The sequence below is a fragment of the Anser cygnoides genome, chromosome 20 (assembly GCF_040182565.1).
Source record: "Anser cygnoides isolate HZ-2024a breed goose chromosome 20, Taihu_goose_T2T_genome, whole genome shotgun sequence".
NCBI lineage: Eukaryota > Metazoa > Chordata > Aves > Anseriformes > Anatidae > Anser > Anser cygnoides.
The window spans coordinates 4,246,162-4,267,456 of NC_089892.1; the positions used below are offsets into that span (position 1 = coordinate 4,246,162).

At 53.0% G+C, this 21,295-nt stretch overlaps 1 protein-coding gene across 4 annotated transcripts in view; it reads left to right on the forward strand.

Annotated features, from left to right (window-relative positions):
- Window positions 1-21,295, forward strand: part of VAV2 (vav guanine nucleotide exchange factor 2) — a 126,775-nt gene that overhangs the window by 77,568 nt on the left and 27,912 nt on the right. For 3 of the 4 annotated variants that reach the window (XM_048052021.2, XM_066981005.1, XM_048052035.2), the window contains exons 3-4: window positions 2,432-2,490; window positions 14,324-14,392. In XM_048052021.2, coding sequence (XP_047907978.1) covers window positions 2,432-2,490; window positions 14,324-14,392 — 128 coding nt within the window. The remainder of the gene's footprint in view (window positions 1-2,431; window positions 2,491-14,323; window positions 14,393-21,295) is intronic. The other variant, XM_066981004.1, reaches the window with a different exon arrangement.

Below are 21,295 nucleotides of genomic sequence, written 5' to 3' on the forward strand. Positions count from 1 at the left end.
TAATGAAACAGCCAGAGCAGTCTTCTAGGTTGCTGACAATTTGGGGAGTAAGACCTGATTTCTTTGAGTCCCAGTTCAGTTTTAACATTTAGATTTGCTGGTTAAAGGGCGGTGTTACCAGAAGTCATGTCTTTTCTTGACACTTCCCAAAACCGAAGCAAACAAGAGCCGGCCAAGACAGAGGTGTGAGAGGGACCGGGAGAGCCTGGCTGGCTCGGTGCCCCCCAGGACAGAGGTGGAAATCTGGCAGGCGCCTGCAGCATGCTGGCCGCAGAGCACGTGGCCAAAGCACCTTTTGCAGAGATCAACCTTTGCCCATGCTTCTTCTTTTTTTTTTTTTTTTTGAAGATTACAGTAAAATGGGGAACTTCGCCGCATTTACATTTGTGGGACTACACTTCTGCTCGGGGAGCTTTACGGCTGCTCTTCTGGTTGCACAGTAATTATGGTCCGTGATCAGGGGCTCCGGGGCATCGCTGTAAAAGGCAGGCAGGCGGGGATGGTGTCCTGATTGCCAGCCAGATGGGCTCCCGAGAGTGAGAAATAGGCCAAAATAGGCTCATGACAACCGTAGCAAAAATGATGTTTTGTCTAATTAAAAAAATCCCTTATCCATATCTTCTGATTAGAGGGAACTGTCAGGGGTAGCATCTTATTTAAATAAATAAATAAATAAATGGAAGGATGTTTTGGTAATGCTCTGCTTTGTTAGAAGTATCGTACAGGGGACGATAAAGGCTCTGAGGTGAGAAGAAAATCCCCTCTTGCTCTGCGGCTCCTCTCTTTGCTAGACGCCCATCAGGGACATTTTATACCAGGGAGAAACCTGGCCAAGTTTTGCCATTCACAGCATCTCATTTGCCTTGTTGAATAATTCAGCATCTCTGTTCTCCGAGTGGAAGTCGGCTGCGAAATGCCAGGCTGTGGCTGCTCCTTTGTTGCTGCCCTGGCTTCGGGTCCGAGCGTGGGGACGGGAGGCCAAAAGCCACCAGGTCCCCGCTGAGCGGTGCCAAGCGCCGGGCTGGCATTTGCAACGGAGCTGCAAGAAACGGTCCTGGAGCGAGTCATGAGCTGAAAGTCACAGAATGAGTCACAAAAGTGGGGAGGAGGGCAAGTAATGAGCTCCAAGTCACAAAATGTGGGGAGGAGGAGACAGGTTTGGAGCATGAAGCATCGTCTGTGCCACAGCCGGGGGAGCTGAGGCTCACGGGCATCCCGTGGATCCGTGTGTGTGCGTCCCCCGGAGTGAGCTTGGGGTTTGCATGCAGAGGGAAGGATTTGCGTGGGGATCCGCGATCCAACTCTGCTTGGCATTTTTGGGTCATTGTACAGGAGGGAGAGAGGCTCTGAGTACACCAGCAGTCCCAGGAGAGAAGCCAGGCGTGCACTTAGGGCACGTGCGCACCTGGCTGGCTGCTCTGGAGGTGGCATCCCTCTGCCAGGGCTCGTGCCATCCCTACAGAAAACATTAACGGGGCCTTGTGGCAGGGTTGGGTGCAGGGCAGCTCCACATGTCTGTGGTGTTCGACTTCATCTGCCCAACGGAGAGCCTGGGGCCGGGGGCCCTGGGCACGGGGACCTCTCCTGAAGTCCTTTATCTGCGGACACAGGCACCTCAATTCATTCCAGTGGGCAGGAAACCATTCCAAAGACAATAGATTTGTCTTTTCATTCTAGCTTGGAAATGATGAATATGAGTAAAATTTGTAGTTTTAGATCTGTAAGTGACCGAAACCATTCTTTGTCTTCACTTAAAACTCTGCGTAGCAATTAAAAAAAGGAGCGTGCATCAAAAATGAGAGTTTTCAGAAAAAGCTGGTGTCTTTGCTGCTCTTGATTGCGATGCTGGTGAAAATATTTCATGCCGAACCAGTCCCGTCTGCTTTCTGCCAGAAGGCAATGGTCTGCGCTCGGCTCTGACCAACTGTTGGTGCCTCTTTATTGAAGTGCAAGTAGTCAAAACCTTTCAATGTTGGGAAGTTTGCCTCGAAAAGATCGTCGTCTTGGTGGAATGAGGCACGAGGCGCTATAAACCTTTTGAAATAAAGCACAAAGTAAGACTTTTTTTTTCCCCAATGGTTCTCAGTGCTGCATAAAACCCATTGGAGCAGATCTGGCAGTATTACAGGAGCTGCAGGACGGAGTTTCCTTGGGTGACGCTGCTGAATGTGTATCGTTATAGCTGAAGGTTAAGGGTCTTTTATGCTCAGTGGTAAAAGCAAAAGCGGTGTTTGCTCTGATAGTACACTGGGAGCCCTGACGGCGATGTGCTGTGACACTGATGGGGGAGCTGGAGCCCATCCGTTTCACTGGATGGCTGTGGGAGCAGAAAGCCCAGGCCCAAATTCCATGCTGCGGGTCCTCGGGTGCCCTCCTGCCTTCCTCTGTCTTCAATAAGCACACCAGGATTTTTTTTTTCTCTCTTTTCCAGGTGATCTCGGCAGTATCCAGGCTCTCCTTCCACAGCATTGCTCAAACCAAAGGAATTAGGTAAGATCCTTGCGATGTGATGCTTTAGATGTTGTATCTCTCTATGTATACTCGTAGCATTTAATCACATCAGGCTCTCTAGAAGCATTGATACGACTGGGATAAATTGGGGTTAAGCAGGCACTGAGGATGCCTTTGGGATGTAGGCAGGGTACTTGTAAAAGCACCTTGCCAGCTGCTCAGGAATAGTTTACAAAGAGAAAAAGAAGTGAAAAAGCCACGAGTATGTAATGCACTGGGGAGGGATAAAGGGTGGGGTTGAGTTTGTGGTGGTGGAGGCTTTGCTCTGGTCTCCTCTGCTGCTGCCAAACAATTCCCCTCGTCAGAAATGCCCGTCCCCTTCCTTGCCACCCCATGTCCCTGTCCCCTGGGCTCGCACCCGCTGTCCTCCCGGGGACGTGGTGCTGTCGGGAGCTGCAGAAGTGACCCGGATTCGCCAGCAGCCGGGAAATCTCTTCCTGGGGTGGAGAAAGGCACCTGATGGCTGCCTGTGTGATGGGGGTAAATAAATGGCCTGGCCGCAGGGAGAGCTGCCCCGCTGCTGGGGCTGCTCCTGCCTGGAGCCCTGGAGAAGGGCTTCAGAAAAGCAAAGAGCCCCATCCAGCAGAGCTCTGACCCGCGCCTTTGTTCAGTTCAACGCAATTTGTTTGCAATTGGTTCCCTTGTTTGTGTGCATTTATATTATTAATCAGACAACGTCTGCTCATTAGGCTCAGATACAACTGGGAAGAGTTCTCAGCCTGAAGAACCTTTCCTCCCTTCTTTTTTAATTGGTGGTTGTTGTTTTTTTTTCCTTTCCCCTTCCTCCCCTATGCCCCAAGCTGTAAAACACTCGTTTTTTTCCTCGGATCTTGTCTTGCTGCTATTCTGGTCAGGGTGTAGCATCGCACTGGTCTGTGGCTGTGTCTTGGGGCCAGCCCCAAAGTGTGGGGCCAGCTGTGGGGTTTAGGACTGGATGAAGCCCCCCTTTTACTCCTAGCCCTGCCGCCCATGCCAGCCACCCCACACCACGATTCACGACCTGAACTTTATTTTCTTAACATCACGCTTTATTTTTCCTGCCTTAGCTGCACTGATATTGCTGGAGGGGAACAGCTTTTCACGTGTAAAACAAACTCTGAGTCTTCCCATCTGTTAAATACAAACCTGACAGATCCCACCCGGAGCGGGGGGAGATTCGGGGAGCGAAGTAAAACACACTGAGGGATAAAGGCGTGCTCTAAGTTAGGGGCTATTTATTATTAAGAATAGCCCAGAGTCCTGGGGAAGGTTGGTTTGCTGCTCGGGATGCAGGCGTGCGGGCTGTGGCACAGCTCTTGTGGATGTGCTGATTTTTTCTCGTTCATTTTACAACCAGCATTTACAGTCCCCACTAAAATCCCTTATCTTGGAAGCCTTTTGGCACCGTAATTACACAAGAATAGCAGAGAGCTTAGTGGGGCTTTGTGTGTAGCTCTGTTTTCCCTGCGTATTAACCCTGCTCCTCCTCCCCATTGTAGGCACAGAAAATGCTCTCCCTCCCTTCACCTCGAAAATCCCCCCACGGGGCTGTCTCTTCCCATCGCTGCTGTCCCTGCCGTGCCAGAGCCCTCGCTTTGCCCATTGCTGCCAGTTTTTTCTCTTTCTAGCTAGACGGTTTCTTGCTGCACCATCACCCGAGCCGTGGTGCGAAGCTGATCTCAGATGAATTCAGTCAGTCTGGGGGAATTCAGTCAATCTGGGGGAATCTGCTGAAAGTCAACCAGCAGCCCCAGCTCCCCAGAGGGACTGCTCGCTGGGGTCCCTCGCTTTCCCACCGGGGAGATGCTGCCATTGGAATAAAGAGGAAAAAACTTGTTGGCTTAAGGCACGGTGCTCAAAAAACCATGGTAAATACTGCGCAATTGGGATTGTGTATGGGTTGTGTGGTCTTCAGCCCCACAGCACGGATGCGGGTCTGTATTTTAGGTCTAGGGCTTCAGGACCAGGCAAATTAAGAACGAAATAAATCCACCAGCCTATTACCTGTCCTTAAATAAGTTCTATGGCACGCAGGGTAGGAAAATAAAAATCAATCTTCTATGCTATTCAGTGAAGAAAATGTAAGTCTTTCTGGCTAATAATTTCTGGATTCATGAACCTTGCCAGAGAAAGCCTGTTTCACAGAGTAAATCAGATAGCTATCAGGATAGCTCTGTGGCGATGACAGAGTGTTTCTTCCGAGGAACAAGCTACAAGCAGCAAAACATGGCAAAAAACGAGTGTGAGTGCAGTGTGCTGTTTGCAGAGCTCTGTGAGGGCTGGAGATAATCCAGGGCGGCTGCAGCCCGTGCAGCACGTCTCCTGCTGCTCTGCTCTGCTCTGCCCTCAGCTGCAGGTTTCAGAAGTCCTCTGCAAAGCAGCGGCATCTTTCAGCACGTGGCATCACCGACTGAACTCCTGGCAGGCTGCTGGTTGCTGAAGTAGAGGTGTGGGTTGCTCCTGCACAAGGCTGTTGGTGCAAACAGCACGGATGCTCTGGTTTCCCAGTAACTCCAGCAGCGTGTAGTCCCAAGGGCCACCGCTGGCTGCTGCACACCCGATTAATTTTTGGGTAAGAGCCCTGTGCGTAAGAAGCCCCTCAATGATGAGAGGCTTGGTGGTGTCTCCTAGAAAAGGGCACGTTTTCTGTCGCTGAGTCCATCAGAGAGAGGAAAGGCAGTTTTGTGGAGGAAGAAGCGTGCTGAAGGAAAGGGGATGCACACCGTTGTGTTCAGATCCTGGCTCTGCCCAGGTGCTGGGCATGGCTCTGGGCAAATCCCTGAGATTTGTGTGTTTTTTGTGTTTTTTTCCCCAAAAAGCTCCCCTTTGAGCTTTCTCAAGCAAACTCTCAGCTCTCAGGAGGACAGCAGGACTTCTTGCTGCAGATCCCGATAAATCAACCAGGGTTTTCTCCTCGAAGCTTGGTTTCTCGAAGCCTTTCCCGACACAGCCCTGGTTGCTCCCCATCGCCCACGGTACGCCCGGCCCCGGCTGCCGTGCACCTGGTGCTGGCGAGCTCCTGGGGCTGCTGAGTGCGAGCTGTGGGAGGGGGGCCGGGTGTTTTCATCTCCCCGAGATGCGTGTTTTTCCTGGAAGCAGAGTTTTGCAAGCAAAGCAGGAGGTTAAGGAATATTGGCTCGTGCTGCCTGCATGCATTTTTAATGTGTGCGCAGGGAAGCCATCTGAGAACGGGAAGGGGTTCGCGTGTTCAAAGGCCTTTTACCGAGGTCCTTAATCTGAGTAAATCCTTTAGATATGAACCGAGCCTCTAAGTGACTTTCTTCAGAAGGCACGGCGGTTAATAAAACAGATTTTAAAACATTTGCAAACGGGGAGGAGGGGTAAATCAGCATTTGTCAAGCAGACGGGGTCTGCAGCGGGCATGGCGGCGGTGCTTTGGTTGTGCAGGGGGATGAAGAGGAGGAGGAGGATGGCTGTGTGTCCTGGGCACTGGGGGCTCAGGCAGGGCCCCCCCAGGAGAGTGGAGTGCTGCAGCCACCTGGAAGCACGTTTGTCAGACAAATAAATTGTGGGGATTTTTTGTTTGTTTATTTGCAAGGCTTTACTTGCAAAAGCAAGACAAACACAGCAAGGCCAGCCTGCCAAAACCATTATTTGTATTTGAACAAATAAATAGGTAGAAGCCAAAATGCCATGTCTCTTGGCTAGTAACCTCTCTGTGTGTAACACTCCCCGAAATCCCAGGCTGTCTGCAGGATCTGCTCTGAGCCAGCTTGGTGTGGTGCAATGAGAGGCTGCAGGAGCAGGTCCCAGCATCATGCTGTCAGTGGGGATTTAACCCAAAGATTTCCCAACCTCCCTGCTTTGTCTGCAAACCCCGTGCCCTGCTGGTGAGGCTCAGCACTGCTCGGTTTCGCCCAGGTGAACTGTTAAAACAGACTGCCGTGCCTAAAGTGAGGTTTGCAGCCTTACCATCCCCGGAGTTTCTGTGCTTAATGGCTTGCCAATAATATCAGGATGTGCGTGTGGGCTGGGAAGGGAGAGCCACGAGCATCCCGCCTGTGCTGTTCGTGGGATTGTAGTGCTGCTGTCGGCACGGCAATGCCCTCCCTGCCCGAGCAGAAGGGGCAGAGGGTGCCGGAGCTGCTCTGGCAGCCTGGAGCTGCTCAGCCCAGCTCTGCCTGCGGGACCCTTGCTCAAATAAATCATCCTGGGGGCAATGCAGGGGCTGTTGGGAGGTGCTGGCTATGCTCTAAGTCCAGCCCCGTTACTCTGAACATCTTCATTTCCACGGTGCAAAGGCCTCCCTGGGGTAATGAAGATGCTTCCCGTGAGGCCAGCAGAGATCAGGTCTGGGAGCTGGGGTGGGACGGGGAATGGCCTGCCCAGGTCACGTCACAGCAGTGCTCTCTTCCTTCCCAACATCTTTGATTCTCTGATCAGCTGTGTTTGATCCAGGAACTCCTCCCCGCTTCATTCACCGTTTCAGAATTAAACCAAGAGTTTTGCCCACGTTTCAGGACTTTGAGCCATTTCCCCATCCGAGCCCTGCTACAGCCTTAACCGTGTGCTGGGGACGATCCTGGCAATGAGGCTGATCCTGCCAACAAAGCCCAGCTCTTGCAAGGGATGGGAAGGCACAAGCCCAGGCATAGCTGGTCAAGGAGACATTCCCCTGGCTGTCCTGGGGGAGAGAAGGGAAGTAGTGGAAATATTGGGGGTATTTGCAGACTCTCCAGCACGATGGAGGCTCCATGCTTATCGTATTTGGGCTGTGGGCCCCTGTCCCTGGGGACGGTAGCTCAATGCAGGAGGCAGATCCAGCCGTGTGTGAAAAAGGCAAGCAATTAAAGTCGCTAACGATTAAGTCTTGGAGTGTCTTCAGGCAGGCTCTGGTGGGAAGGTAGTTCCAGACCTCTTCTCCCGTACAGCTGCTTTTACAAGGGCTGTTGTATTCATCGCCAGCGCGCTCCCTGCGATTGCGCTCTGCCCATTATATTTTTTACTGCTGTTGTGTATCCATTGTACTCACTTTAAGTGTTGCTATAAAACGGATTTAGGAGGCTGTGTAAGGAATCCGTGTCCTGAAAATTGCAAGCGGTTGCTGTGCAGCATGTTCTTGTGCTCTGGGGAGTCTGGGACTGGGACACAGCATAAAAATGCATGCCTGCGTTACCCGAGCTGATGAAAACCATCCATACCTGTCCCGGGGCTCCTGGTTCACATCTGCCTTGCTGAGCATCAGTCCTGACCAGCACAAAACCGCCACAGACCTTGCAGTCGTGGGGTCAAGTGGAGATGGCTCCCTGTGATGCGGACAGACCTTCGCTAGGAGCGACCGAATGGTCGATGAGCAGGACCCTTGGCTGAGAGCAGTTCTCTCCCAGCTAAGACGTTTTCAGCACATTTATTTTGGCAAGTGTGCATCCTCGCAGGCTCGCTCCTAAGAGGGCCTGAAAAATCTCACCGACATGTTTTCCTGCGCGGCCGCTCTGTAGGCTGGGGAGGTGCTGAGGTCACCCCGTAAGCATCCGCTAATGGAAGCAAAGGCAATTTCTCTCGCCCCCTCCCCACCGGCGGCCTTGCATAATGAAGGTACAGCTCGGCTTAGCAGTGAAATCTGGGGCTTGCCGGCTTTTCGGGTTCACCAGCCCCGTCACGGCTCGTTGCCTCGAAGGTGCTGAGCTTCCCTCGGGGTCCCTCCCTGCCTCGCCTCCCACCTCTGGGTGCGACTGCGGAGCGCCCGCAGCCTCCTGCCCCGCTCGGCGTCAGCACACGGGCTGACAGGGGAAGGTGTGGGGAAGGCGGTGCTGAAATTCAGTGCTGTCCCCAGGCGTGCAGAGGGGTTTCAGGCTCGGCAGATCCAGAACACGGGCGGGGAGGCGGGCAGCTGCCAGCACTGGGGATGTGAGGGCTCAGCCTCAGGTCCTGCCTCCTCTCGGGGCCAAGCCACGTCCCTTTGCACCCCTGTGGCGAGGGGAACGCACGTCTTCTGGTTCCTGATGGACCCCAGGCAGTGCTGTGCAGGCCGGGGGTCTGTTTGGGTCTGGCTGGTGTTGCACGGCAGGGCCCTGTCTGGGTGGCGGTGCTGTCCCGCGGGCGCTCAGCGGTGCTGGCACGCACCTGGGAGCAGGCAGGAATATCTATCCGGGGAGAGATTTGTTTTTATTGGCAAGCGCTTCAGAGGGCTGCAGCTGCTCAGGTACAGCAGGGAAACTGCTGCTCGGAGTACCGAAAGATTTCCTAGGGCCACTTCGCCGCACGTTAAGAGCAAGGCTTTGGGTCTGACAGGGAGATTTGCAAATTCAGGCGGTCATGGAGCTTTGCGGGGTGTAACCAACTAGTGTGGGGTGTGATTTGTCTTCACGCTCCCAAGGTGACCGGGGGGAACATGTCCTGGGGATGGGCTGCTGCCCCTCCAGCACTGGGACGTGGGAAGCTGGCACTGCCCCTGCTCACCACGCTGGCCGTTAATTTTCAGCCACAGTGTTTTTAATCAATTTGTTTTCTGAGTCAGACAGCTGGACCACATCCCTTCCTAGGGACTGTTACCCCACAGGGTACTTTTTCTCTTTGGGAACGATGTTTCTGGATTCCCCTTTTGATTTTACCCATCTGTTATTGTCAAAGTGGAGCTGAAGTGAGGAGGAAATCGTGCCACTTTCCAGAGCGAAGCATTGCTGCATGAGAATTTCTTTTTTAAAAACGCGATAATGTGTTGAAACATAAAATTATACGAGCTGTTATTTTCTTGTCTCATAGTCTCCAGAAATATTTGGTTCAGATTCGAGCTAAAGATAAATCAGGGCATGCAGCTAACCCTTGGGCACTGTGCAGTGCGCTGTGCTGAATGCTGTAAGTACTCTCCTGCAAAATCATCATCTTTGTGTTATCTGATTATGTAGCTTGCTGCTTCCCCGCTGAATTTCTATCAGAATTAATCTTGTGAGAATTTCTGCGAGTTCCAGACCACAAATAAAAGCAAATCACAATTTTTCAGAAGACGTGTCTAAAATTTGGCACAGCACGAGGTGCTTCTTTCCAGAGATGAGTAATGTAACACAATAGCATGATTTTAATTAAATTCAGCAGCTTTTGGTATGCTCCGATGTGTCTTGTTCTGCGGGGAGAATTGATTCCATCCTGCTTTAGAGAATCGGACGTTAATAGCGTGCTTTTTGTCTGTCTCACAGCGCTTGACCAAAACCATTCCCTGAGCCTGTTTCCATCTCGCAGAGGGAAACCAAAGCTTGGGGCAGTGCCCGGTGTGAGAGCAGAGCTGGGGAAAGAGCTCTGTGTCCCCCCGGTCAGCTCACGCCCACCTCTCGCCGCAGCCATAAATCCCTCACCCCCCCGAAGCCGATGACGGACGCGTTCTCGGTTGCATGCAAACATCTTGCAGAACCACATGGTTTCTTTGGACAGCCCCAGGGGCGCTGTGCTGATGAAAGCATTACGTCCTGCGTCACCCCAGGGAGCTGCTGCGGCCCCGGGGCTGAGGAGCGAGCGCCCCACGGCTGTCAGCACGCTGCTCGCCAAATGCTCTCGATAAGGAAAAGGTGCTGCTGGGATCCTCGGGCAGATGAGGTCTGAACTCTTTTCCTTTAGCTCTTTGAAAGGGTTTCTTCTCGTACATGGGTGTATTTGGGTGCAAGCAGCTCCCCAGATCTGAGTCCTGCAAGCAGATGTGACACAGCATGTGGGCACGCCGGGTGCCGTGGCCAGCAGGTCGCACAGGTCCGTGTGAGCACCCAGACTCACCCAAAAGCCCAGGAGCTGAGGCTGGCTGCTAACCTAACACCCAAACTCATGCTGAAAGCCTGAAGGACAAAACCTTGGTGAAATCAGAGTCCTGGGTTTCTCTGTCTTGCCATGAGGATTTCTTCGGAAAGGGCTCGTTGGAGGATCTGCGCGTCCAGCCCTGGTTTTGTAAGTTACTGCAAGATGTGATTACAGCCTGAAGATCCCATGTATGAAAACGTTCTTCTGCCAGATCCTGAGCATGGGGCGCTTAGCGCAGCTCCATCCATCCCAGCAGAGCTGCAGAAGCCCATTTGTACCCGTTTCAGGCTCTGGTCCTTTCCGTTTATCAAGGAATCCCTTGCAGAAGGGGCAGCAGATGGGCGCAGCTCAGGTTTCACGGGCGTCACACACCCAGCCTGCTGTTTAAAGCATCAAAGTGCTATCGCTGGACTTGGGAAAATGGGGCAAGATTAGCATGCTGGTGTCTGAAGGCTGCAGTCCAGCTCCTGGCGAGGGCTGAGCCACCTCCTGTGGCCTCCTGTGGCCGTTTGCACAAGTCATGCAAACCTCCTCACTGTGCCGGCGGGGCTGGTGGCTGTCCCCAAGAAATCAGGATGGAGACAGAGAGGGGAAATAGAAGATTAATCACGCTGGATTCACCCTGCTCTCTCATACACGAATTTGAGGCTAAGATGCTACTGTACCAAATGATCCGAGTAAAACCGACCCGCCTCTGACCCTCTGTACTCCCTGTGACAGTATCCAGAGGTGAACGGCTGGCTTTGGTTGCTAGGACAGGGCACCAGGCGCTGAAATATGTTCACAAATAAATCCTTCTGCTTATTGCTGCTGGAGAATTGCAGCCTACCTAGTTCTCCTCGTTAAATAATTCAGAGCAGAGAGCAGGCGGGCAGCGCGCCGAGCGGCGAGCATTGCTGCCGAGGAGCCTGGGGATGGCTGCTGAGGATACGGCGTGGGATGGCCCCGAGTGACCACGGAGAGCAAGGGAGGGCTGCTTCTGCATTAGGTGCCTGGTGAAATATTAATTCAATATCCCCAGTGTGGTGTGCTCTGGTTGGGGGCTGCTCCTGCATTTCTTTGCGAGAGGCATTTTTTTTTCCAGGGGGCTCCGTGCCCCAGAAAATCGCCTGAGTGGTTTTTAAGATCAGAGGGGAGCTTTGCGTTGGGTGTCGGGGAGGATCAGCTGCTGTAGCTCTTGTCCTCAAGCTGAGAAGCTCCCTTTAAACGCCGCAACAAATCACTTGGTCTTTTCTTCTCTTTTTAGACTCTAAAACAAACGCCTTGGATCAATCACTCTTGGGTTCTCTGCTTTGATCTCTGGAAATGATGCTGTTGAATGCGCTGGGGTTTGTTGTGAAGAAGTCTGCTCTGGAGGTTTATCATCTTTAAGAGGCTGCTCCGGCAGCGTGTGATGTTGCTGGGGCTTTTGCTCTCCATCCGAGAGGATGAAGTGGCACAGGCTTGAAGGATAAATGGCTCAGCAGGTGTTACTTCTTTTTTTTTTGTGATGGTGGACTGAAAAAAATGAAGTCTAGTGCTTAAATATTGATTCTAAAAGGAGACTTTTTCAAATGAATTCAAAGAGTTTGGGAATTCTGCAAAACTGATGGGTTTCAGTGGACTCAAAATATTTTATTCATTAACGTTGGGCATTCCCAGCTATTGCAGTTAATACTGCTTATGAAGCATGAATGCTTATGAATGCTTATGAAGCGCAATGAAACACAGTTTTGCAGGGAATCGTGAGCTCTTAGTCCCCTTTACTTCCGAGGCTTCTGCTATTATTTTGTTTATTTTTTCAAATAATGCCATTCGGACTGGTCCTAGGCACCACGGCGGCTCTCGGAGAGCTCGTGGCTGGAGGAGGTGCAGCTTTTGGGTGCCAGCTGCCTGAAGCCCGTGGCAGGTCCCTGCCTGGGTGCTGCCGGCTGGGAGAGGGGCGGCTGGCACCCTGCTTCGGGCTGGGGAGGGCAGGGAGGTGGCAGCCCCGCTCCCATGACAGTGACCCAGGGATGTGGGAGCATCACCGGGGCCGTGTGTGGCTCCTGGGCAGCCACACGTTTGCACAGGCAGCCGGCTCAAAGGGCTCGACCAAAGTGCGGGGCTTCCTCCAAAAAGCCGCCCTTCAGCTCCGAATTTCAGATGGCTCATTTAGTAACCCTCCCCTCAGCCTGACCTTCCTTCTAATTGCATTCCGCGCGTCCCTATTTAGCCATTATCTGCAATTGCTGAGATACAGGTTATTAATTCCTCCCCTGCCCTGACTTTCACTCCGGTGCGTTGGCCATGGTCAAGGTGAGGCTGCCGGGGCTCGCGGAGCTGCCATCTCCAAGAAACTCTCGTTAGGAGATGGTTTTCTCTTTGCTCTCTCCTTGTCTTACACGGTGGGGGTTTATCACAGCACTTGATTACACCTCAAGCCCAGATTTATGGTTGGAAGCGCGTTCTTGTGATTTTAATATTCTTGATAGCTCTTTAACGTCTTTCGTTCTGGCATGGTGAGCACTGGAAGTGGAACTAGAGATTAAACGCAGAAGGTGCGTTTAGAAAAAAAAGGAGGTCGTGTCTCGTGGTGGGTTTTTGCTTTTACTTTAACCAGTGGTGTTTGAGCAGAGGTCACCTCTGTTTTTTTCTCTCTTCCTGGGGCTTTGCAGGGCGGTGCAATGCCGCTGCTATTCCCCTTGCCGTTGGGCTGAAGTCTGAGGATGTTTCCCCAGGATCAGCTGAGCCGTGGGCAGGTGGTGGCTTTTTGTGAGAGCTTCACGTGGATTCGTGCTAGCCCCAAGTCCCCAGGGCAGGGGAAACCCACAAACACACACTCTGTGAAGCCCCACGGTGCCTCCTGATCTCTCGCTGTGCCTTTGTGCTTTGAAGCTTGTCCCCAAAGTGCAGAGGGCACATCTCACAGACATGCGGACAGATGCTGGGGCTCTGGGACAGCCACCAGCTGGCACAGCTTTGCGGGGAGAGCGGGCACAGCCCCCTCTGCTCTTCCCACCCGTGGCTCCCTGCCTCCCGCATTGCCCCTTGGCACGTGTGCATGGTTAAAACCAACCAGCCCGGGGCCGTGCACCCTCTTCCTGTGGGTTTGCATCTCACGGGGAGGCACCGCAACCCCAAGACTAGGACTATGGCATCGTCCTGCTCTGTGCTGGGGGTCGCCACAGCTCCTTCCCCTCCTGGGCTCGCCACCTGGCAGTGGTTGGGGTTAACTCCCGGATCCAGCCCCTGGTTCACTCGGCCTGAAGCCGCTCACCAAAACCAGGGCGAAGCGAAGCAGGGGAGGGAAGGCAAATTAGTGCTGGAGACGAGATCCAAAAATAGCAAATTGAGGGCCCAGCCAGGCCACGTATTAAATCTTTCAGGAGAGGCAATCCATCGTGAAACAGGGAGAGCGGGAGGGAATTGAGGAGGAAATTGCACATGGGGGCAGCTGGAGGTTCACGTGCGGCCGCTTCCCCGCAGCATCCTCCTCGGCCCCGTGCTGCAGCCGGCGGCGCAAGGTGCACCCAGCCCCAGCAGAGCCCTGGCCCGCCGTGGCCCCGTGCCAGCAATAATACATTGGCTTTAATTAAAGCAATATTTTTCATCTCTTTCCTACATTACTTGATTATTACTTCAGAACGAGCCAAGGAATTCTTGCTCTCCCCCCCCCCCCCTCCCCATTCCCTCCCTTCCTCTTTTTAATCCGCTTCCCCCCGCTTTCTTTTGCCCTTTTGGTGTCCTTTCTCTCCCCCTCGCCCCCCCGACGGGGTTTTAGCCTTTTTTCGGCTTTTGCAACGCGTTCATATGAGGAAGCCCCGCTCTTGCAAGGACTCGCTCATCCTGGTGGGATCTCCTGCTGGCAGCATGGCCTCGGGTGAGGGCGTTTGAGCCGTGGCGAGCAGAAAGAGCAGCACGGTGGTTTCCCAGGGGGAGCGGTGCCAGCGCCGCCCGCGGGCAGCAGCCCAGGCAGTGTCCCCCTGGGACCTAACGCCTCGAGGGGGACAAAGGTGTTTGCAAGGAATAATTTTGCTCAGGAAGCAGCTCCGGTGATGCTCTGGGTTCGGCTGGGGCCGCGGGGGGGGGGCGGATAGACCACTAACGCTGTCACCCGTCTCCTTCGCAGGCCCTTCCCTTCGGAGGAGACCGCGGAGAACGATGACGACGTGTACCGCAGCCTGGAGGAGCTGGCCGAGTGAGTGCCTCCCTTCCCGGGGGGTCGGGGAACACACGACGGGAAAGGTTGTCCTTTAGTTCCAGCAAAGCCTGATGGAGTTTGACAGCGGGGCTGGCAGCGCCGGCCTGGCTGCTTCGATCGTCCCGCCAGGAGATCTGGGGGCTCCTACAGCGCTCTCTCTTTTCCCATGCAGAGCCCTGGGAGACGCCGCTTTGGGTCAGGCCGAGTTCACGGGCGGCTTACGGGGGGGGGCAGCCCATGGGAACCCCCTCCCGCCGCATCCCTTTCTGAGCTGCAGAAGCCCTGGGTGTAATTCCTGCAGCGGGGCTTGCTCCGAGTGCTCTCCGTGGGCCTGCAGGTCGGGGAATAACCCCCACGGTAACCCCAAGGTCCTGCGCAATGCATGGACCCGAGCAATTTATGTTTTTGCAAGCTGTGTCTCACTTCAGCGGCACGCTTTCCACGAATAGTTGGGACTGCGCAAAGGCTTGTAGCACCCGCTGTGCGGGGCAGAGCAGCCAAAACGGGGCAGGAGAGAGCCTGTGGATGGGACGGGGGTGCCCGGTGCCTCGATGGGTGCCAGCCCCCCGCACCCGACAGGCCGGCAGTGCCTTCCCCTGCCTCTATTTATTTGTGTCCCCGGTGCCTGTGCTTTGCTGCCCCTGAGCTGCGGGGATGATATAACAGGCTTTTAAACAACCTTGAACTAAAACTGGTGGCTGGTGAAACGCTGGCCCGATTGGAATTCGATGGCAATATTCCCACCGGCTCCGGCGGGGCCGGGACCGGACTTACAAAGTGCAGTCTGTTTCAGACGGGGAGAAAATCTGGGCGGGTGGATGTGCGGCTTTATACGGTTAAATATTATTGTTCCACAACATAAATAATAAGGCTCCTTAATCCAATGAGTTCCTTATGGCTTCGGTTATTAGGAAAGTAAATCATAAATCCCCCGTACAGGGAACGGAGGATACTGCAATCCCCCGCTCGTGGGTTGGTCCCAGCAGCTACAGTTTAATAAAATTTGAACTCAGAAAAGGATCCTTTCAAGAGCAACATTTTCCCCCCTCTCCTAAAGTTCTCAAAATCCCTTTAATATTGGGCTTTTTAAGTTCCCGATTCTTGCACGGGGGCTCTGCAAGGTGCTGTCTGTGCAGGAGCCCCGTGGTGTAGGGCAGGACGCCTGTGAGCGCTGGGGACCGGGGGGCAGCATCCAGCTGTGGCTGTCCCTGCTGCTCCCCATCCCTTCGCTCGTGGCTGGGAGTTGGTCTGGCCCTGGGGGGCCTAAATGTGCCCCGATGGCTCGGAAATTTCTTTCCAATCGGCTGCCAGTGGGACACGAGCTCCTTTCTTCTGTCCCAGATCATCTTCAATTTTTAATTTGTTTTTTCTTCCCCCGTCCTTTGCCAAATCCTCTTCTTTACGTCATTAGGTGGGACCAGTGCTGACAGGGGTGTGTAACCGGGGATAGCTCACGAATTCGTTCATAGGAATCAGTGCTCCCGGCGCGGCCAAGTCGTGCGGAGGCACAACCCGTGAAATGGAGCCGTAATTCATCTGTAGCTGTAAAACAGGCCTGAAATGCTGCCGAGAGACCCTGAGCAGCAGGGCTGGTGTGCTGCCTGCTGACTCAGCAGCACCGCTGCCCCTTCCTGCCCCGGCCGAGGAGCATCTCCCTGGGGACGCTCTCGGGCAGCCTGCCGCTCACAATGGTGCGCACTGGGCACCCACGCTGCGCGCTGGCAAGCCACGAGGCCGCATGAGAAAGCTCTTTCTTAGCTGCTGCCGGTCCCCAAACAGCGGAACAAGGGTGTCATTCACGGGCTGGGAGTGATTCAGTCCGCCCAGCAGCTCTGCATTGAATATCGCTCACGATCCAGCTGCCTTGGGAAGATGGGAGTGCATCCCGAATGCTGTACCGAGGGTGAGGAAATGATTTGCACAGCAAGCAGTGAAGTGACCCAGTGCACAGAAGAAATCACTAGAAACAGTAAAACCGCGCACAGCAATCTTCCCTCTTGCAAAAGCAGTCCCCCATCCCTGCGCTTCTTCTGTGCTGCCTGAACAGAGTTATCCGAGTGGTGATTTTTGCCCTTTGGATTTCTGTGTAGGGATGCACAGCCCTGTGCTTAAAAACACTGCAAAACGTGCCATTGCAGGGTCCCAGCCTGCTGTCCCCGCTGGCTTTGCAGGGACAGGGAGGGAGAGGAGGAAGGGGACAACTGGCATGGACTGGGACCTGCCCAGTCACCCCTGCAGGGCAGGGGAGTCCCCCACGTGGAGCTGTCTTTGGGAGTTGTGCTCCTATAGTAAAAAGCTCTGGATAAATGCTGAACTGGTTCAAACACGATGTTTTGGTGGCCGGTGCAATTGTTTTTTTCTTTTTAAAGAATGGCAAAACGCTTCATTTTTAATCTGAAGCACTGAAATGCAGCGTTTTCATGTCTTATGTTTGCTCTTTTAGGTGAATTCCTGCTTGGCAAAGCATTCAAAACACAAACAAGTTTGTGACGGAGGTGCGGGTTGGAGGAGCAGGAGCAGCCAGGCCTGTCCCTGTTGTCCCTCCTGCTGATGGCTGTGTCCCCACGGGGGCGGCAGGGACCCCCAGGGTGGAAGAGCCGGGCACAGTTGCCAGCACAGGCTCCGGGTGCAGGTCACTAGCAGCACCCTAAGCACCAGGGTGCAGACACAAGGTGCGTGCCCACAGCGAAACGTGGCCACGAGAAGGCTGGTGGCCCTAAAGGACGTCTGTGCCTTGCTGAGCCCTTTGTGCCCTCACCTTTGGGACGGGGCTGATTTTCCATGCGGATTACCTTATCCCCAGCATCGTGCTGTCCGTCCAGGGGGTCAAGACAGATAAATGCATGGAGGCAGATATTTATTTTACATACAAAAAAAGAGCAATCGGTGATGGAGAGGGGAGGGGAAACCAGAAGGCTATCAGGGGAGCGAGCAAGCTCTCAGATTCCCTGTCCTCAGCCCGCCTGCCCCTCTCTCTGCTCATGCTGCTGTCGGCCAGATGGCAGCCTGGGAGCACCGGGGCAGATGGCAGGGCTGGATGGTGGCTGTGCCATCAGCTCTGGGAGGAGTGGCAAAAGGTCGAGCGTCCTCTGCTGCGTGATTTATTGCAGCCTGCCCGGCTGCCAGGCCCTCCAGCAGCACGTTGGGGGGAAATTTACACAAGGAAATGAGTGGGTCGGGGCGATAACGCGGCTGCTTTCGCTGGAAACTGCTGAGAAGAATCAAAGCAGTGTTTGTCCGGGTCTGTGCGAGCCTCCTGGCAGCAGGCAGTGACCCGCCGGGCTGCTCAGCACCATCCTGCCCGCTGCCTTCGCATCTCGGGGTGGCCCGAGCCACTCTGGCACCTCCCAAGTCTTACTTGGCACTTCACCTAAATTTTCTCTGCTGCTGCTTCACCACACCCCGGTTATTTTGTCACAATAAATTTATGAGGGCAATTAATCCTGGTCCTCTTTACAGCATCAGAACCTTCCTTATCACGAACCCGCCCCGCTTACCTTCCCTCTGCAGGGCCCTGGCCCTCTGCTGGCACGGAGCGTGGTGTGTGGGTTACACCCAGGGCAGGTTTGGGGTTGTTTGGTAGGTATTTGAAGAATTTGGAGTCGATTCACAGAAGAACTGTGAATGGTTTGACACAAAGCATTCCCTTTGTGTAACTCTTGCCTCTTTTTCTCCTCTAAAAGTGAGAACTTGTGCCCAAGTGATGCTGCTCATGTGGGCACAGACTTTGCCCCAAAGCTGTCCCCTGCTATGAGCTTCTTGCTGAAGTTTCTTCCATTTCTTTCCCTGCTGTTACCAGTGGTCCTTGTCACATCTTCCAAAACAGTGATGTGATCAGCAGAATTGCTCAAGTGCATTTAAAAAAAAGAAAGTAATGAATTGAGAAGCCAAGGTGAGATGATAAGTTAGCTGCCACTTTTCTCATTATTTTTCCTGTGTTGGGAAAACCACACATGCCACACAGTGAAATAAATGGCTCTGTGGTCCAGGACACTCAAGCCAGAGCACTTGTACACATCTTTTCATCTCTGTCATCAGCAAAGATTTTTATATGTCTTGCTTTTGCCATCTCTGAGAAAGTGTTGGTTGCTATAACTGCTTGAGGCTCATTTCTGAGATGATAAGGCTCGACTTCTGATGGAGAATGCGAGACCAGAGCAGAATAGATGGGTAAAAGCCTCTCTTGCTATTTCCAGACGTGTGTCTCAGTCTAAATACTATCTGGGTAATTAAAACCCTGCAAGATCTCGGGTCCAGCCGCTGCGTTGCACACCTTGCTCTCCAGCACCCTGACACCTAACCCTGCCAGATGCGCTGCCAGCACAGGGCTCTGCTCATCCTCTGGCTCTTAACCCCAGCTGCAGTGCTGGAAATTTGCATTCGGCTTTTGGTCCTCTTATTTTAGCTCCTTCGCCCTCCTCCTTTTGCTCTTCCCGGTGCTTATTTCTGGTCTTTGATCAGTGCAGCGAAGCCGCGCGGTGGTTTTGGGTGGGTCTTGGCGTGGTTGGTTTGGTGCTGAACGCCTCGCTGGGGCTCGGCTGTGAATTTCTGAGGCTGGTACAAACTCATCAACTTCCTGGCATTTCTCTGCTTACCTTCCTCATCTGTAACGTCATTGAAAATGTCATCGGTCCCTCTCTTGTGGGAGCTGCTCACTAGCAGGGCCGCTGCCTGCTTTGGAGGGCATTTGTGCAGAGTGGTCATTGCCAGGGAGGAAAAGCTCAGCCAAAAGCACTGGGTTTGCCTGAAATAAGAACAACTCCTATTACTTTGCCCCGAATAAGCTTCCTTGGCGAGGCAAGATGCTGCCAGCCCAAAGCTGTTTGTATCCATCCTAATAACAGCAATTGGTTGCAAATGTTGCTGTTAACTCTGAAGGGAGGAAAAAATCCCTTTGCTAAACCCAGAGATGTCAATGAAGCTCCTAATCCAGGCGGTAGATCTCAGGCTCCAGTCCCCACGGGCAGCTCTCAGTTTGCTGCTTTTATTGAAGGACTAAATCCTGTCTCTCTGTGAAGAAAGAGGCGGGGGTCTGGCCTCCCCGGGTTGCGCAGTCCATGCGGGGCATGCTCGGGATGCTGACCATACTGCCTCCTGCAGCAGGGCGCCGTGCCGAACGCTGAAAATATCTGCCTTTAGGGCATTTAAAATTTAGTGTCTTCATGGGTCGTTGCTGTGTAAAACCACCCAAAGCCTGTTCTCTTTTTTAATAATGGGTGTGCGTGCGCTTATTTTCCACTCCAGCAGACAAAATACGGCACCGACGGAAGGGGATGGGTTTGAGCACTTCTCTAAGCTCTGAAATGGACGTGTCCTTCCAGTTGGCCTTAGGATTTGGGAATTGTCTCTGTTTTTGTGTCTGGGCAGAAAATAGAGTTAGCGAGTGCTGGTGCTGGTGAGCAGGGGAGCGTTGGCCATGGTTGGGCACCAGCAGCCAGGCTCGCGCTTGCGATATTAACCCAGCCGTACGGTTCCTAACGACCTTCGAGCCAGGGAAATGATGTATGGAGAGGCAGCCAGCAATCCGAGAAGGGCAGATTAATCAGGAAGCAGGAGTTTCTTGCTCTGGATGAGGAGAGGAGCTGAGAATATAAATATTGGTACAGATAATAACGGTGACGGCGACGCTTGGGAAGGGGAAGATGGATCACCAGCTATTAGTGGGCATTATTACAGCAGCTGCAATGCATCACTCTGGAAGAATGGGATGGATACATCATGCCAGTGAATTTATTTAAAATCCCCAAACTTTTATTAAATAAATCTGTTTTTAAAAATAGAAAGAGCTGCATTTAGAAAAGAAATAAAGCCCAGTTTTGCAAACAGATGTGCTCTGCTGCTCGGTGCTGTATAATATAGAGATGTCGAGCGTTACATTTTGAGCACGGTTTTACACCTAAACATATTTGTATGTAATTAATACCCATGTTGAAAGAGACTGCTTATAAAATATGTGAAAGCTGTTTGATATTCCAGCATTTCACACTGCCCTGATCCCATGAGGTTGACTTCAGTGGGAGCTGTTAGCAATTTGCACCTGTAGATCTAAGCTCTAGCATTACTGTTGTTAATTGGTATTTATTATGGGTTGAATTTTCAGAAGAGCTCCAAGACTTAGGAGCCCCTGGGGGAGTTTGCAAAGGCTCAGGTGACAATTAAGTACCTAACACTTTCAATAGAAGTTGGGCACTATGTCACAGGGCCACCTTAAAGCCTATGCTTGTGGGGATAACTCCTAAGCATCTTGGCCAGTCCTGAAAATGTGACTTTTTGGCTGCTTGATTCATCTGTGATGTAAATGCTGTTACTGGAGTCTGCTCAGCACTGGGACTGAGCATCACAGAGCTGAGCATCTGGTGAGACTCCCTTATGGCAAAACCTGCATTGGGAGTGTGGCTGCGTGAAAGTGTTTGTTTTTTTTGTGTTTTTTTTTTTTTTATCCCCAGCGTTTCTTTTATTCCCATTTCCCAAGCAGGTTGCTGCTGGGGGGCTGCAATGTGTCGTGGGGATGCGGCCGTGCATGGGCAGGGTGATGCTTCAGCCCTTTCCTCCCCCTACAACCAGCTCCTCTTTTAGATACGTGACACTCAGCCCATTTCTGCTGAGCACAGAGGGAGCAAATCGACCCCAACGTGGGCTGGGACGGATCCTGTCTAAGTATTCCCTAAGTTTATTAACTCTGTGTTCAAATGCCCCAATCAGTCACTAACACGGGAGCTGCTCCTTGGCCTAAAGAGCTCACAGGAGATGCGCAGGAGGCTGCGGACACCTTCGGAGGAGTGGATGGACTCAGGCTGGGTCCACCTTCACCTTGCCCAGCTGCCAGCCAGCAGGAGGGGCTGGGCAGGGGGGCCAATCCAAAAAATGGCCTTTAATGCAGATGGGGAGCATGGATGGATG